This window comes from Crocuta crocuta, unplaced genomic scaffold (genome assembly GCF_008692635.1).
Source record: "Crocuta crocuta isolate KB4526 unplaced genomic scaffold, BGI_CrCroc_1.0 scaffold142, whole genome shotgun sequence".
NCBI lineage: Eukaryota > Metazoa > Chordata > Mammalia > Carnivora > Hyaenidae > Crocuta > Crocuta crocuta.
The window spans coordinates 1,440,700-1,455,862 of NW_027528892.1; the positions used below are offsets into that span (position 1 = coordinate 1,440,700).

The window sequence follows — 15,163 nt, forward strand, 5'->3', positions numbered from 1 at the left end:
GTTCCCGTCGGGTCCAGCCTGCCGCACGCGCGGCGCCTCGGGCTGCTCTCTCCCCGTGCTTCTCCGTGTGCTCTCCGTCCCCCGAAGGTCCCGCTTCTGCCTGCCGCCCTGCACCCCTCTGACCCTCCTCTCCTGAGATTTTCGTCCCCTCAGGCGCACCCCTCCCCTCCCCTTGCCCCCTTTCCCGCCTTTTTTCTGGGGCTCAGCACGCACGCGCATTCTGCGGCCTCGCGCCGTCTGACGTCACGGCGCGCTGCGCCACCTGATTGGGCGGCGGCTCCCCGCCCGCGATAACACAAGCCGCGAAGCGCCCCGTGGGCCTCCGGAGCGGCCCCCGTCTGCCGGGATGGGCTGGTGGTGCGCGGGAGCGACGCGAGGAGCAGGCCGACGGGCCGTCGCGCTGTAGGGTGGGGGACCCGCGTTGTGAGCTAGGGCTCGTCCAGCACAGTTTTAGAGGTGCTGCTCCGTGGTGCATTGTGGCTAGGGTTCTAGAGCCTTCGTTCGCTGCAACACGGCACGGGACTCTTGCCTGTCCCGTGGCGCCCCCTGGTGGTGAGGCGGTCAGACGCCGGGCAGGGAGTCCCTTCCCGGGGGGGGGAAGAAGGCCTCGCCCGAGCCCAGTAGGTGCAGCGCCGCGAACTGGGCGAGGGGAGTCTCGGGGTAGTCACGTGTACGGCCCCACGGTGAGGCCAGCCTGGGGGTGGGAGCAAGCACAGACGTGAGTTCTTGTCCTCACTGCACGGGGACCTTGGACAAGGGCACTCCACCTCTTTGATCCTCCGTTTCTTCCTCTGAAGAACCCGGGCGCCCGTGATGCCAACAACCGGGAGACCCGGGTGCTGTTGACGCCCGCGTTTCAGGAGGGGAAATCCCTGACCGAGAACTTGAATTCAGGAGCCACCACTGAGATCCGTTTGAAACGGTTTCACACACGTTTTGCTCATTGGATTGGGAAAGATTACTGAATTACTGAAGGTAATTAGCGCTGAGCTCTGAGTCCAGGTCCTTGGGTTCCCGTTGTGGCTCCACCAAGAGGAGAACTGGCTGGCTGACCTCCGGTCACAACCCAATGAGTAAAATGTGTGTGAAATAGTTTAAAACCACAGAACACTGGTTGTTAAGATTTATTTACCGTAAATGAGCCACAGCTGCAGGATCCCAGGGAAGGAGTCGTTCTTTCTAGCAGAGCAGTCGGGAAAAGCACGGGGGGAAGTGGCGTTCTCCCCAGCGGCAGGCACCAGGGGGAGGGCGATGCCCAGCGGAGCACAGGCCGGCGTGCGGGACGTTGCGGTGCCAGTCCGCGGCCCTGTCACCTCGGCTACACTTTAGCTCCGTCACGTGTTTCACGCTGTCAGCTTGTGTTGCTACCGGAACTCAGAACCAAGCAAGCTGATGTTGCAGTTCTTCAGGTCAGAAGTCCAACAGGAGTCTCCTAGGGCTAAACCCGCCGGGTCCGCAGGGATGTGTCCCTTCGGAGGCTCTAGGGGAGAGTCCGTTCGCGTCCCTTTTCCAGCATCTAGAGGCGCCCACAGTCCTTGGCTCGTGGCCGCTTCATCTGTCTTCAGAGCCTGCGAAGCTGCATCTCTCGGACCTTCTGCCCTCACATCTTTCTCTGTCCTAAGTTTAAGGATTTGTGTGATTGGATTGGGCCTCCTTGGACTGATGCAGGACAATCTCTTCATCTCCAGGTCTGGCCCTTTAATCACATCTGCAACACCCCGTTTGCCACATTAGGTAACATATCCGCAGGCTCTGGGGGTTAGGGCGCGGACGTCTTTGGGGGAGCATTATGCTGTCGACCGCGGAATCTGTGTTGTAGGGACTCCGTAGGGACTTGCACATTTGTTGAGTGATTTGAGTGATTGAATGGTTGGATGAATGAATGAGAAACCACAATGTAAGTCTGGAGACTGTACAGCTGAAGCTACACAAAGTCTAGCTGAAAGTCACTTCGTAGTTCACTGAAGTAGCGTTTCTTGAGGCTTCTCAGAATTTGGAGACACAGACGTTACCTTTGTGTGAAATGCCCGCAGTGTGTCGGGCGTGGATGCTCCCCCCTGGGAACGTAGCAGTGATGAGCAAGGGGAAGGGGGCTGAGAGTCCCAGGTTGAAGTACGACGACCGAGAGATGCCTTACTGAGAAAGTGCCCTGTAAGTGATGACCTTGAGGAGAGGGAGAAATCCATGCAGAGAGCTGGGTGGAGAGTGTTCCATGCAGAGGGAACAGCGCATGCGAAGGCTTTGAGGGGGAGGGGTGCTTAGCTGGTTCAAGAAACCGCAGCAAGGCCAATGGGGCCAAAGTCGAGTGGTTGATGGGAATGATGGCAGGAGATGAGCTCTGTGGTGGGGAGGCTGGAGGGAGCGAAAGGTGCCTTCCAGGCAGAGGGAGCAGCGTGTGCAAAGGCCCTGGGGTGAGACCTTGAGAGAAGGGCAAGGACATCAGCGTGGCTGGAGCAGAGTGAGCCAGGCAGGGGCAGAGTGATAGGAGAGGAGGCTAGAATTTGAGTGTAATTCTACGTGCGGTAGTGGAGAATCTTAAGTTAGGAAGGGCGTGATCACGTGTGTATTTTCAAAGCAGTCACTCAGGATGCCACATGGGAAATGGATGGAGGCGCTGGAGTGCATGGAGGGAGACCCAGCAGCCTATGGTGAGGGGACAGTGGTCTCGACTAGGGTGGTGGTGGAGGCCGAGGGAGATGTGGATGTATGTAAGCTGTATTCTGGGATTGAGCTGATGGATTTGAGTGATGGGTCAGGGCGTGAGAAGAGGAAGGTAGGGGAGGGAGACCTTTTACTGGATCTGGGGACCCTGCGGGAGGACCCACAGGACCACAGTGGGAATATTAGATCCGCTGGAGATGGAATGGACACACTTCAGTGGAGACGTTAGACACGCAACCCCGGAGCTCTGAGGAGTGCCTGGGCTGAAGCCATAAACCGACAGGATGGAATCTGAAGCTGTGGGGATGGACGAGGCTATGCAGACGGACAGCCGTGCCTAGCGGACCTCCCACAGCCAGCTTGGAAGGTGGGATGACTCATGGAGTTGGGCTGTTGCCGTACGTTATGGCTGCACGAGGCCATGCAGAGGGAGAGGAGCCAAGATCAAGTGCAGGATTAAATGCAGAGGTTGCATGACAATACGAGCAATAATAGCTAGGATTCACGGAATGCCCTCCGTGTGCCGGGCACCATCTACATGTGTCACATGGTTTAACTCACTTCCTCCCCGCGGAACCTTATGAGAGGAGTACTGTCCTTAACATCGTTTTACAGATAAATAAATTGGGTACAGAGAGGCCGGTACAGCAAAGGGCAGAGCTTGGATTCGAACCCCATCACTTACACTCTTAACCGCCCTAGCCGCAGAGGCAGGCAAGGAGCAGATGACAGCTCTGCAGAACCCAGGAAGCATAAAGTAGGGCGCAACTTCATTGAGGGGAAAAAAGGGAGGGGCCTTTGAATAAAATCCTGAAGGATGAATAAAAGCTTACCAGAGAAGGAGTGGAGTAAGACTCGGAAAATTTGTGCCCCGAGGGAAAGAAGTCTCCATTTGGGAAGCGTAGACCTGCATGGGTCTGAAGCCAAACACTGCTGCTTAGCTGTGTGACTTTGGGAAAGCTCCTTGCCCTCTCTGGACTTCAGTTTCGTCATCGGTAGCCAGACTGTAGCTTCGCTACCCACCCTCTCCCCATGAGATTGCCAAAATTTAAAATGTCCAACAGCACCAAGGATGTGGGATACAGGTGGGCCTGAGACTCTGCTCCTCCGTCGGTGAGCAGTTTGGCACTAGGGAGATTTATCTGCCTCTCACACAGCACTTGTACAATTAGGTGTTGAGTTCTCACTCATGAGCCTGAGGACACTGGAATAAATTCGCTGCAGTTGTATTTGTAACAGCAAAACCGTGGCCAGAGCCTAACTTCTGTTAGCGGGGGGGTCGATGAACGAACAGATGTGGATTTGTACTACAGAATATTACCCAAAGTTAAAAAGAAGGAACCAGAGATCTATGGATTCAGTTCCAAAAATAAGCTTATCACATGCCAGGCTCTGCGGCACCACAGAGTAGAGGCCACCATGGTACGCACTGTCCAGGAGAGGAAACTGAGTCATGAAGTTCAGAGACGTGCTCCCGCAGCTAGGAAGGGACGCATCCAAGACACGAGCTGCAGAAGGACCTGTGCAGTGCATACGTGGGTGTGCATGGTCTGAAGCTCCTTGTAGGAAGCTAGAGCGTCGAGAAGCCATGTGGCATCGGGAGGGCCTCCCGTGTAGCCAGGCTGTGAAGACCTGTTTGGGAATGGTAAGCTGGGCTTCAAGCAGCGGCTCCCCTGATGCAGGGAAGGGATGTGTCTGGGTCTCACAAGGGCTGTGACTCTGCCATGCTGCTGCTTAAATTAAAAATGCATGGATTTTAATGGAAAGAAATCGATGATACACTAATGGGCCATGAGCAGGTGACTGTATCTTAGAGCGCATTTCAAGAAGACAGAGACCCACAGAGGGTGTTTGCTGTTGGAGGACTGACATTTTAACAGGAAGAGAGCTTCGATCTGTTCTTAATGGAGCCCTCTGAAAACCCAGCATCCTGGAAAGAGATCTTCACTGCTAGCGGGGTTGTTTTTCCCTCCAAACATTTTTCCATTTTTAATTTTTTAAAATGTTACTTATTTTTGAGAGACAGAGAGTGAGCAGGGGAGAGGCAGAGAGAAGGAGAGAGAGGGAGACAGAATCCGAAGCAGGCTCCAGGCTCCAAGCTGTCAGCACAGAGCCTGATGTGGGGCTGGAACTCATGAGCGGTGAGATCATGACCTGAGCCAAAGTCAGACACTTAATGGGGCGCCTGGGTGGCTTAGTGGGTTAAGCGTCCAACTTTCGCTTGGGTCATGATCTCGCGGTTCGTGGGTTCGAGCCCCGCATCGGGCTCTGTGCTGACTGCCAGCTCAGAGCCTGGAGCCTGTTTCGGTCTGTGACTCCCTCTCTCTCTGACCCTCCCCTGCTCACGCTGTCTCTCTCTCTCTCTCTCCTAGAAATGAATAAAACATTAAAAAAAAAAGTCAGACACTTAACTGAGCCACCCAGGAGCCCCTCCATTTTTAATTAATAGTGCTACTAATGGTTTTTAAAATTCCTAATGAGTATGACCATCAGGTATGGTTTCATAGCTATCGCCTTAAGGTATTTATCAGGCACGGGGAAAATATTTAAGAATAGTTAACAGAGAGCCATAACTATAGTATGTGCAATGCTGGGCATCAGGATGAAGACTGACCCTTGTTCTGTTAGCAGGTAATGTGTTAGGTGACAAAGCCAGGGATTTCTGCACCTGGGACAGCTAGCCAAAGAGCTCAGGGTGTCAGACACCATCCTTTGGCCTGGTTTCATGCGCAGAGTGGGAACTCATCTTTATGGAGGAGAAGGGGATTCCAGTGAGGGAGGTAACAGCACAGGCAAAGGCCCAGAGGTGCACAGAGGCTAGAGGTGAGCACCTCAAGGTTTGGTCCGGTGTGGAAGGCGCTGGAGAGGCCAGCAGGGGACAGTTGATGAAGGGAGATGAGGGACGTGGACTTCATGGTTGCACGTTTTGAATATACTAAAACCCACTGAGTTGTACACTTTAAGGTATGTGAATTATATCTGAACAAAGCTATGGCTAAAATAAGTGTTTTGATCAAGCTAGAAGACTGATTTCAATCTTTCTATTCTCCTTATATAAAATGGTATATTTTACATTTATAAAAGGGTCTATTTTTATATTACACAGCTGACCATCGACCAGCATGGGGGCTGGGTGCACCACCTCCCATGTAATTGAAAATCTACATGTAACTTTTGACTCCCTCAAAACTTAACTACTAATAGCCTACTGTTGACTGGCAGCCTTGCCGATAACATAAACAACGAACACATTTTGTGTATGTATGTATGAATCTGTGTGTTTGTGTTGCATTGAATTTTTACAAGAAAGTAAGCTAGAGAAAAAATTATTAAAATCATAAGGAAGAGAAAATGCATTTACGGTACTGTACTATATTTATGGGAAAAATTCACATATAAGTGGACCTGCACAGTTCAAACCCATGGTGTTTAAGGGTCAGCTATATATTATACATTTCTATGTTATATAAAATTGTTTTCATGTAGAGATTATCCAAAAGACATAGGAAAGATATTATGGAAATATTCCTGGTAGTTCATTACTAAATACAGGGTTTCCACCCCACCCCATACCCCCCAGGAAAAAATAAAGAATGAGGAGGGGCAGGGACTTCAGGAAATTGAAATAACTGTTCTTTTTTTTTTTTTTAATGTCTTTTTAAATTTATTTCACAGAGACAGAGAATGAGAGACAGCGTGAGGGAGGGGAGGGTCAGAGAGAGGGAGGTACAGAATCTGAAGCAGGTTCCAGGCTCTGAGCTAGCTGTCAGCACAGAGCCCGACGCGGGACTCGAACCCACGAACCGTGAGATCATGACCTGAGCTGAAGTTGGACGCTTAACTGACTGAGCCACCCAGGCGCCCCGAAATAATAACTGTTCTTACTTTAGAAGCTAGTTTAGTCGCAGCGTCTGTTATTGGTAGTTGAGAGCATCTCAGCTGAGTCCCCAGGGTGGCTGTGGGGTCAGGGAGGACATTGGGGTGGTGGTCCAGGTGAGACAGGATGAGACCTGAATTGGGGTCCAGGATGAACAGAGGGTCAAAACCAAGAGAAGTGAGACAGTTCTCCCTTTATCTCTTAAGGTGATGAGGATGGTTATGATCCTTCCCGGACATGGGGTACGCCTCCCGCAGGGGCTCTGCCCAGGGGGACACCCACCACTCTTACCACTGGCACCACCCAGGACCCAGGCCACCCCTGTCGAGCTCCAAGGATCCATGGAGATACAGGTGAGGCATGTAGCTGTGGCGAGGGGACCAGGGTGTTTGTTTTCTGGGGTAGAGAGAGGGACTTCGAATTTCCCAGTGGGGACCCTGCTCTTACCCCATGGGCTCAACAGAAATACATCCTGAAACAAGGGGTTATAATCTGCATCAGTGGTTCCCAACTGGGCATGATTGGCAATATCGGAAGATGTTCGGGCTTGTCACAACTAAGAGAAGAGAGGCTACTCGATCCTAACGGGTAGAGACCAGGGATGTTGTGACTTACCCTACCCTGCACAGGACAGTCCTCCACCACAAAGAATCCCAGCTCCAAATGCCAACAATGCCCAGGTTTGGGAAATCCTAGCCTATATTCTGCAATTCACTCTGACAAATCAATAAGAAAACGACAGGAAACCCTCCAAGAAAATGGGTAACAGTTATGAACAGGTAATTCACAGAAGGGGAAGCCCAAGTGGCCAACAAGTATGTGTAGAAACATTCACACTCAGGAGGAATCAGGAAATCCAAATTAAAATGATGACAAGCATGAAAATTGGAAGGGAGCTAATATCAAGTGTGGGTGAGGATGTAAGGAGACAGACATCCCCACTGGATGTAGCGATTCGATAAAAACAATTCAATGAAATTAGGGGAGCCTGGCTGGCTCAGTTGGAAGAGCATGCAACTCTTAATCTTGGGGTCGGGAGTTCGAGCCCCACATTGGGTGTAGAGATTACTTAAATAAAGAAAACTTTTAAAAAGTCTTAGTGAAATTAAATATGATTGTACATTATGACCCAGCAATCCTGCTTCTAAATCTATATTCCAGAGAAATTCTTAAATAGGCTTATACGGGAAACATACATGAAGGTGTTCTTTGGAATGTTATGACATCAGGGAGTTGGAGGCAAGTTAAGTGTCCGACATGGGTAACAAGCGGAATGCAATGAGTGCACATGATGGAACCCCATGCAATAGCTAAAACAATGACCTGCTGTATACACAGCAACGTGGGTAGGTACAAACAACATAACATGAAGGAAGAAAGAACCAGAGTGAAATCTCCAGCAGAATGTGATTTACAAAAACTAAAAGGACAAACACAAAAATAAACACACACACACACACACTTAATATGTTAACATATGTGGATTCTATATTGTGTAAGAACATACGTATCTTTAAGGATATATGTCGAATACACTAAAGGAGGTAGCTACGGGAGAAAGTGAGAGGGATGGAAATCGGGGAGGAAAAAGGAGAAAAAGACAGAGGAGACCGTGCAGGACTGTTGGTAATAATGTACAGAGGCGTACGATCAGCTTAGCTCTTGGCACCTTCGCTCTGAAAAATTAAAAATCAATTCCACTCTAGGGTTCGGAACCCCTACAGTCCCTACGCAAGCTGAGATTCTTGAAATAGTAACTAAAACCAGTTAACATTTACTGAGCAATATGCCGCATGTCAGGTACTATTCTAAGCACTTTATATATATTGTCCCTTTAACCCTCATAACATCGACATGAGCCCTATGATGTAGGTGTTATAATTCTACCCATTTCACTGATGATGGAAATTGAGGTACAGACATCAATGCCCATGACAGTATTAATAATCATGAGAGTGTCTATTACGTGCTAGGCATTGTGCTAAGTGCTCTGTATACACAGGAGCTTCCTGAATCCTCTTGACACCTCACCCACAAACCCAGATTCAAGACATTTGTGTAACTTGTCCACAGTCACCCAGTTAGGAAGTGACAGAGCTGGGGTGTAAGCCCAGGGAGCCTGGCTGGAGGCCAAGCGCTTTACTTAACCGCTTCTCCAACACTGTAAACACAAGGCAGGAATAAGACACACCTCGAAAATCCTACAGGAAAACTAGAATTCTCTAGAGCTGTGTCATTCAAAATGTAGCTACCAATACAGGTGGCTAATTAAATTTAAATGATCAAAAATGTGGGGAAAAAAATGAAACATTCATTTGGGCGGACTAGCCACATTTCCAGTACCCAGTAGCCCCCTGTTACCATTTCCATCACTGAGAAAGTGATACTTAGTGGTCTAAACTCTGAATGCAGAGGACATTGCTTCATATCTTTTCCCCACAGTTTGCGAACCGTATCTGTGCCACCTGTGACAAGTTACTTACCTCTAGGCCTGACTCCCCACATCTGCAAAGAGGGATAAAATCCGCACTTACGTGGAAGCTAGGCCAGGAAGAGGGTGAGGCTTCTCACTCTACTCAGGCCCTAAAGTTAAGGTGCTGCCCAGACACTCAGTAATCAAGGTAGATAATACCTTCATAGTTTTAAAAATCCAGATTAGTGCAAAACATTCACAATGAGCTAAATATCAAAAATTTAACTAAAGGCAGGCTCCTATCTACCTCGACTTTCCCTAATCATGTGGCCAGTCGGATCCTGTCTTGGGTTACAATTTTGACTTTTTTGTTCACAGTGGATCTTTTGCAATAATATTCCTTACAACTGTGACATAAAAATCTTGGTTACTGAGATTACCCTTCGGAACCACCCTGCACCCCATGCTTTTGCACCTTCTGGCACCACCCCCATCCCTCCCTCATATGCCCCTTCAGCCCCTCCTGCATCCGCGAGGTAAGCCTACACATCCCCCCCACTCCCGCGTCTCCCTTCCAGGGCCCCCACCGTCCCGCTGCCCCCCACCTTTCTGCCGCCTCCGGCCTTCTGAGGTAGCCCTGTCCCTCGCGTCCCTCACGCGCAGTGGAGGACACCAGGTGGCGCCTGGAGACGTCGCAGGAGGTGGGGAGGTGGGGAGGTGGGGCGCTGGGGTGGGGTGAAGTCTGCTGGCGACCCACGACGTCACGAGGCCTTGCGCCTTCTCATTGGTAGGCCTCCCTGGAGGGGCGTGGCGGGCCCCGGGAGTAGGTGGGGCCGACTGACCTCGGCCGTCCGTCTTGCCTCCTCCAGGTTCTGAGAGGAAACTGTGGCCGGAGCGTCGGCTGCAGCGCCCCACAGCGTCCCGGGCGCCCCCTGCTCCTTCCCCGGCTCCCTCCGCTTCACCAGTGACCTCGGTGACCTCTGACTCTGCGCCGTGGCTCATTCCTGAGGCAGCTTCAACGCGGAAGGTGACCTCTGACCCTCCTGACACTTTGCCACCCAGCCCGGACCTGACCTCCCGGATGAGTTCTGACCCCACCTTGACAACCCCTGGCCTCGTTTTGTCCACCCCTGACGCCACGGTGATTCCAGCATCCACTGCGGATCTCTCACCCACCCCACCACCCACCTTGCCCAAAGAGCTGACCTCTGACCCCTCTGCACCAGAGACGGTGACCCACCTTCTTTCTACCTCAGGGTTGACTCCAGAATCTGACACAATCCCAAACGTGGACACAGCTCCATACCCCAAGTCAGTTTCAGATCATTCCAGATCCCCAGATCCCTCCACAAGCCCCTACCCCACTACCACCCCTCACTCTACCTTGATTTCTCACCCTTCCACTACCTCTCAATACACTACCATGCTTGACCCCACCACGACCCCTCACCCCACCACCACCACCCCTCACCCCACCACCACCACCCCTCACCCCACCACCACCACCCCTCACCCCACCACCACCCCTCAACCTATTACACTCCCTCAACCCACCACAGCCCCTCAGCCCACCACAGCCCCTCACCCCACCACACCCCTTTACCTTACCACAACCCCTCATCCCACCACAGCCCTTCACCCTACCACAACCCCTAACCCCACCACGACCCCTGAGTCCACCACACCCCCTCATTCTACCACCACTCAACCCACCACAACCCCTCACCCTATCACAACCCGTTACCCTGCCACGACCCCTGACTCCACCACGACCCCTCACTCTACTGCTTCTACTCACCCCACCATGACTGCTGACTCTACCTCAACCCCTGTGGTCAATGTCAAGTCCATTCTAACTTCCTTGGGAACAGAACTGTTCTCTCCCACTCCAGCGCCAGCAGTCAAGTCCAGCCTACACCCCTGGTTGACCTCCAAGGGGACCCCTCTTCCCTCTCAGATGTCCAGCCTAGTGCCTTTTCCAGCCTCAGAGTCCAGCCACCCCAGGCCTTCTCCAGGCCCAAGCATGGACACACTGTCCACTGAGGATTTCAAACCACTGAGTAACCAGAGCCCCAAACCAACTCCACCACCCGCACAGACCCCGCACTCAGCCTCTGACCCCACAGTGACCTCTGACCTCCACCTGTCTTCCATGGCCCACCCCTTGGACCAACCTCCTCCTGACCATCTCACGCTAAGGCCAACCCCTGGGCAGAGCCCAGACCCCCTTGGGCCATGTGTGGCTCCAGCGCCACCTGTGAGGGTCATGGCTTGCGAGCCGCCTGCCCTGGTCGAGCTGGTGGCTGCTGTGAGGGACGTGAGTGGCCAGCTGCAGAGGCTGACCCAGGCCCTGGAGCAGGACCGGCGGCAGCGCCAAGCCCTGGAACTGGGGCTGCCTCAGCTGCTGGAGGCCGCCCGGGGTCTGGGGCAGCTGGCTGAGGTTGTCAGGGGGCTGGCCGAGAGAGCCCGGCCCCCCAGCACCCCTGCGCCCACCACCACCCCCCCAGGAGAGGAAGAAAGGCCTCTGAGGGGAGATGTGTGACCCTGTGTGGGGTTTGAGGGACTTAAGGTGCTCCCAACCAAAACATGAAAACCAAAATATCTGATTAAAAGCAAGATCTCCATGACATTTGTGGGGACCTGGGGGAACCTCAGAGAGACGGAATCACAAGATTGACCTTGGTTTGTGAATTCCACAGGCACCATGCAAGGCACTGGTTTTATGGTGAGGATGTTGGCGACGATGGGTGATGGTCATGATGGTTATAGTGACAGTATGTAGTGGTGATGGTGATGGTAAACTTAATAATGGCAACGATGATGATAGTGACAGTGGTGACGAGGACGATGGTGATGGAGGTAATGTTGGCGCTGGTCATGGTGGTGATGACGATGATGAAGGTGGTCATGGGCGTGGTGGTGATGATCGTGGTGATGAAGATGATGATGGAGACGATGGCCATGGAAATGATGCCACCGTGGGCACTGATGAAGGAAGCCCCATGAAGGCAGGAGTCTTTGTCTGGTTCACAGAGGAAAGCCCGGCTCTTAGAGCCTGACGCAGGGTGCACACTCCACAAATACCTTTTGAATGAATGGGTGCATGACAATAGTAAAAATGACTAATATTTGTTGGGTACTTCCTCTGGGTCAGGCTCTGTTTTCAGGGCTTTACGTGCCTAACGTCACTTTATCTTCAGGGACGCCTGCTGAGGAGGGTACTGTTAGCACAGCCCAGCAGAGAAAGGGTGAGTTTTGGAGCCTGAATGCCTGAATTCCAGTCCCTGTGGCTGTGAGGCGGAGCCAGTACTTCACTTCTAGGTGTGAGTGTTTTCAGCTATGAAAGGAGGGTAGTAAGTATGCACCTTATGGGTTGTTGTGCTGATTAAATGATAAGTTAATGTGTACACAGGTGTGCATAACACAGAGCCGGGCTCTTGGTAAGTGCTCGTTCTGGGATAGCTGCTGTTGTGCGTATCCCCTTTTTCACAGATCAGGGCACCGAGGCCCCAGTCATTCAGGGAACACATACTGGAGCCGTGACGGGGACCCAGGCTTGTCTGACCCAGGGTCCTCGCTCATAAGCCAACCATCCGGGACTTGAGACTGCCTCCAGGCATGGGACTCTGGTGCTTTGTTTCCTCTCTCTGAACAGAAACTTTCTCGGTGTCTTCACTGGTGCACAGAGATAGTACCAGTGCCTGCCTCTGGGGTGGTGGTGGTTGTGAGGTGAGGGGGGTAGTGTGGGCTAGGACAGAGCTCGGCACATCGTGCTCAGTTAACGAGGATGATCAGGACCCCTTCCCTGAGGCACTTCCGTGTGCCTGACCCAGTGTGACCATTCCATCCTCACCACAGCCCTTTGCAGGAGGAACTCCATCCCCATTCCAAAAAGGACACTGAAGCTCAGAGAGGGCAAGCCCTTTGCTTAAGGCCACACAGCAGAGCAGGAACTCAAACCCAGAATAATGCAATGCAAACTCCCCTGCTTTGACCTTGCCCTGGGGTTCCTGATGGCCCCTCTCTGAGTGACCTTGGGTGGGTCCCTTCCCCTCTCTGGGCCTCGGCTTGTAAAGTGGGGGCCATCTTGAGAGACCCGCAGCTCTGATTCCAGCTCCTGTGGCCTCAGGCAGGAGACCGTTCCCTCCTCCTCCTCCTCTCCCCGGTCGGTCGGTCGGGAGCCTGGCTCAGAGGTGCTGGAAGGTCATGGAGCTGGCGCCCCCGCCGTCCTGCAAAGGCCAGCGGGGTCCAGTTACTCGTTGGGGGTGGGGAGGGATAATGCCCGGGGGTCCTGATAGATGGACTGCCTGCCCCCGTCAACAGGCGAAGGAGCACGCGGGGAATTCTATTCCCCGGGTCTCATTAAGCCCCAGACTTACAGAACTGCTGACTGGCAAACTAGGAAGAGGCGGGGTGGGGGGGGCCCTGCTCACCTTCCCCTTCCCTCCTAGGTAGTTAGGGGCTCACAGGACGGCACACCAACTTGCAGCCAGAGGTCTGCTTTCCCATTTGCAGATTGGAGCAGGTGCACCCCAACTCTGGGTCCCCCCCAGAGGGCCCCGTGGGGTTTTAGGCTCCAGGCTGCTCCGTCAGTGAGCCGAGGTTGGGGAGGGGACTCTGGCCCAAGGTCTGTCCACCCTCTGCTGCCTTCTGGCAGCCCCAGAAAAGCGAGTGCTTAATTATCCCGTCACTCTATCCCTGCTTGGCCAGGCTGCTAAGCCCAAACATCTGGCCCCGGGGCCCACGGCCAGGGTGGATGGCAGCCCCCACCTACTGCTGGCCCTGACCTGGCCACCTCCCACGGGACAGCTGAGCCCTCCGCGGTGCCCGCCAGCTTGCACCAGGCCCAGAACAGTAGCTGCAGAGGTCTAGCAAGGTCGACTGATACAGGAAAAAACATTTGAGAAAATTCAACACCCATTGACGGTGTACACACATACTCTCTTGGCAGAGTAGGAGCAGAGGGGACTTCCTTAATCACACGGAGGGCAGACGGGAAGACACAGATCTGTCCTTTCCCGTGGGCGCTAATGACTGTCCGCATAGGAAACCCCAAGGAATCCAGCAGACAAATGATCAGTGCTGTTAAGAGTTTAGCCAGGATACGGGATCAGTACTCTTGAGCTGAGTCTCTTGTACCAGCAAGTGGGAGGCGTGCACCGGCGGCATGGAGCTCACCGGCACCACCTCAGACCCGCCAGGTCAGAATCCAGGTTGTAATAAGGAGGCAGGTGACTCATGGCTGGCAGGCTTCAAGTGTGAGCAGGACGCCTCGGGCCATTTGCATATCTGTGCACTAGCACCAAACTGCAGAAGATTACTGCCAAAGAGCTTGTTTCTAGAGGCTTCCCTGCTGGCCCTGCTCTGGCCCAAGGCACACTCCCCCCGTCCCCCACGCAAGCAGGGTGCAGGGTGGGTGCGGCCGTAAGGGTTTACCGTAACCCTTCCTCATGGGTTTTCATTTTGTGTTTTGTAAGTGAGGTGGATGGGACAGTGCAGCGCAAGCTTGGGCTCAGGCCAAGTCACTCCCCTGATGGGCTTGGTGGCTGGATTCCTGCTGCATCCCCGTGAGGGTCTACCAGCCGGCCTCCCCATGCAGAGGGGGAGAGAGAGGGGACGGAAAAACTTGTCTTTTTTTTAACGAGAAACTCCACATTTTCACTTTGCACTGGACACCCACATGGCTCTGCTTGCAAGCTTGGGGTTCCCCAGCCCAGGGGACACTTTAGAGGTGCTAGACGGGTTTTAAGAACAAAGACTTTGGAATCAGGCCAGAGCTGGATTGGAATTCAGGCTCTTTGGAAAGTAGGATCTTCCCTCTCCGGGCCTCAGTGGTCTTTTCTGTAAAATGCAGGGGGAATAGGGAGTGGGTCCAGAATTTAAGGGCTTGGCTTGTGGTTAATTCAGAGCTATTACCAAGAGCGTAGGGCTTTTTCCTTTCTCTTTAATGGGGATTCGAGGCCTGAGAAGGAAAGAAAACCATTCAAGGCATGAGAACCTTGGAAAAGCCCGTTTTGTGGTGTTTTGTTTGTTGGCTTTTTTTTTCATCTCATGGAGATGAAATTTACATGCCATAAAATTCACCCTTTCTCTGTGTACAATTCATTGGCTTTTAATATATTCAGAGAATTGTGCAACACATACAAAAATCTAATTTTAGAACATGTCCACCACCATCACCACCCCCAAGAAGAAAAGCTGGGCCCCTGAGC

The 15,163-nt window shown here is 52.7% G+C and overlaps 2 protein-coding genes across 2 annotated transcripts in view; one reads left to right on the forward strand and one right to left on the reverse strand.

The window, feature by feature from the left end:
* The window catches only part of SSC5D (scavenger receptor cysteine rich family member with 5 domains), a 21,406-nt gene extending 9,826 nt beyond the window's left edge, over nt 1–11,580 (forward strand). The window contains exons 11-12 of the mRNA XM_077756937.1: nt 6,745–6,891; nt 9,821–11,580. Coding sequence (XP_077613063.1) covers nt 6,745–6,891; nt 9,821–11,493 — 1,820 coding nt within the window. The 3' untranslated portion in view covers nt 11,494–11,580. The remainder of the gene's footprint in view (nt 1–6,744; nt 6,892–9,820) is intronic.
* A 91-nt stretch (nt 11,581–11,671) lies between these two features.
* The window catches only part of SBK2 (SH3 domain binding kinase family member 2), a 9,709-nt gene continuing 6,217 nt past the window's right edge, over nt 11,672–15,163 (reverse strand). Inside the window, exon 5 of the mRNA XM_077756938.1 lies at nt 11,672–11,973. Within this exon, the coding sequence (XP_077613064.1) occupies nt 11,672–11,973 (302 nt within the window). The remainder of the gene's footprint in view (nt 11,974–15,163) is intronic.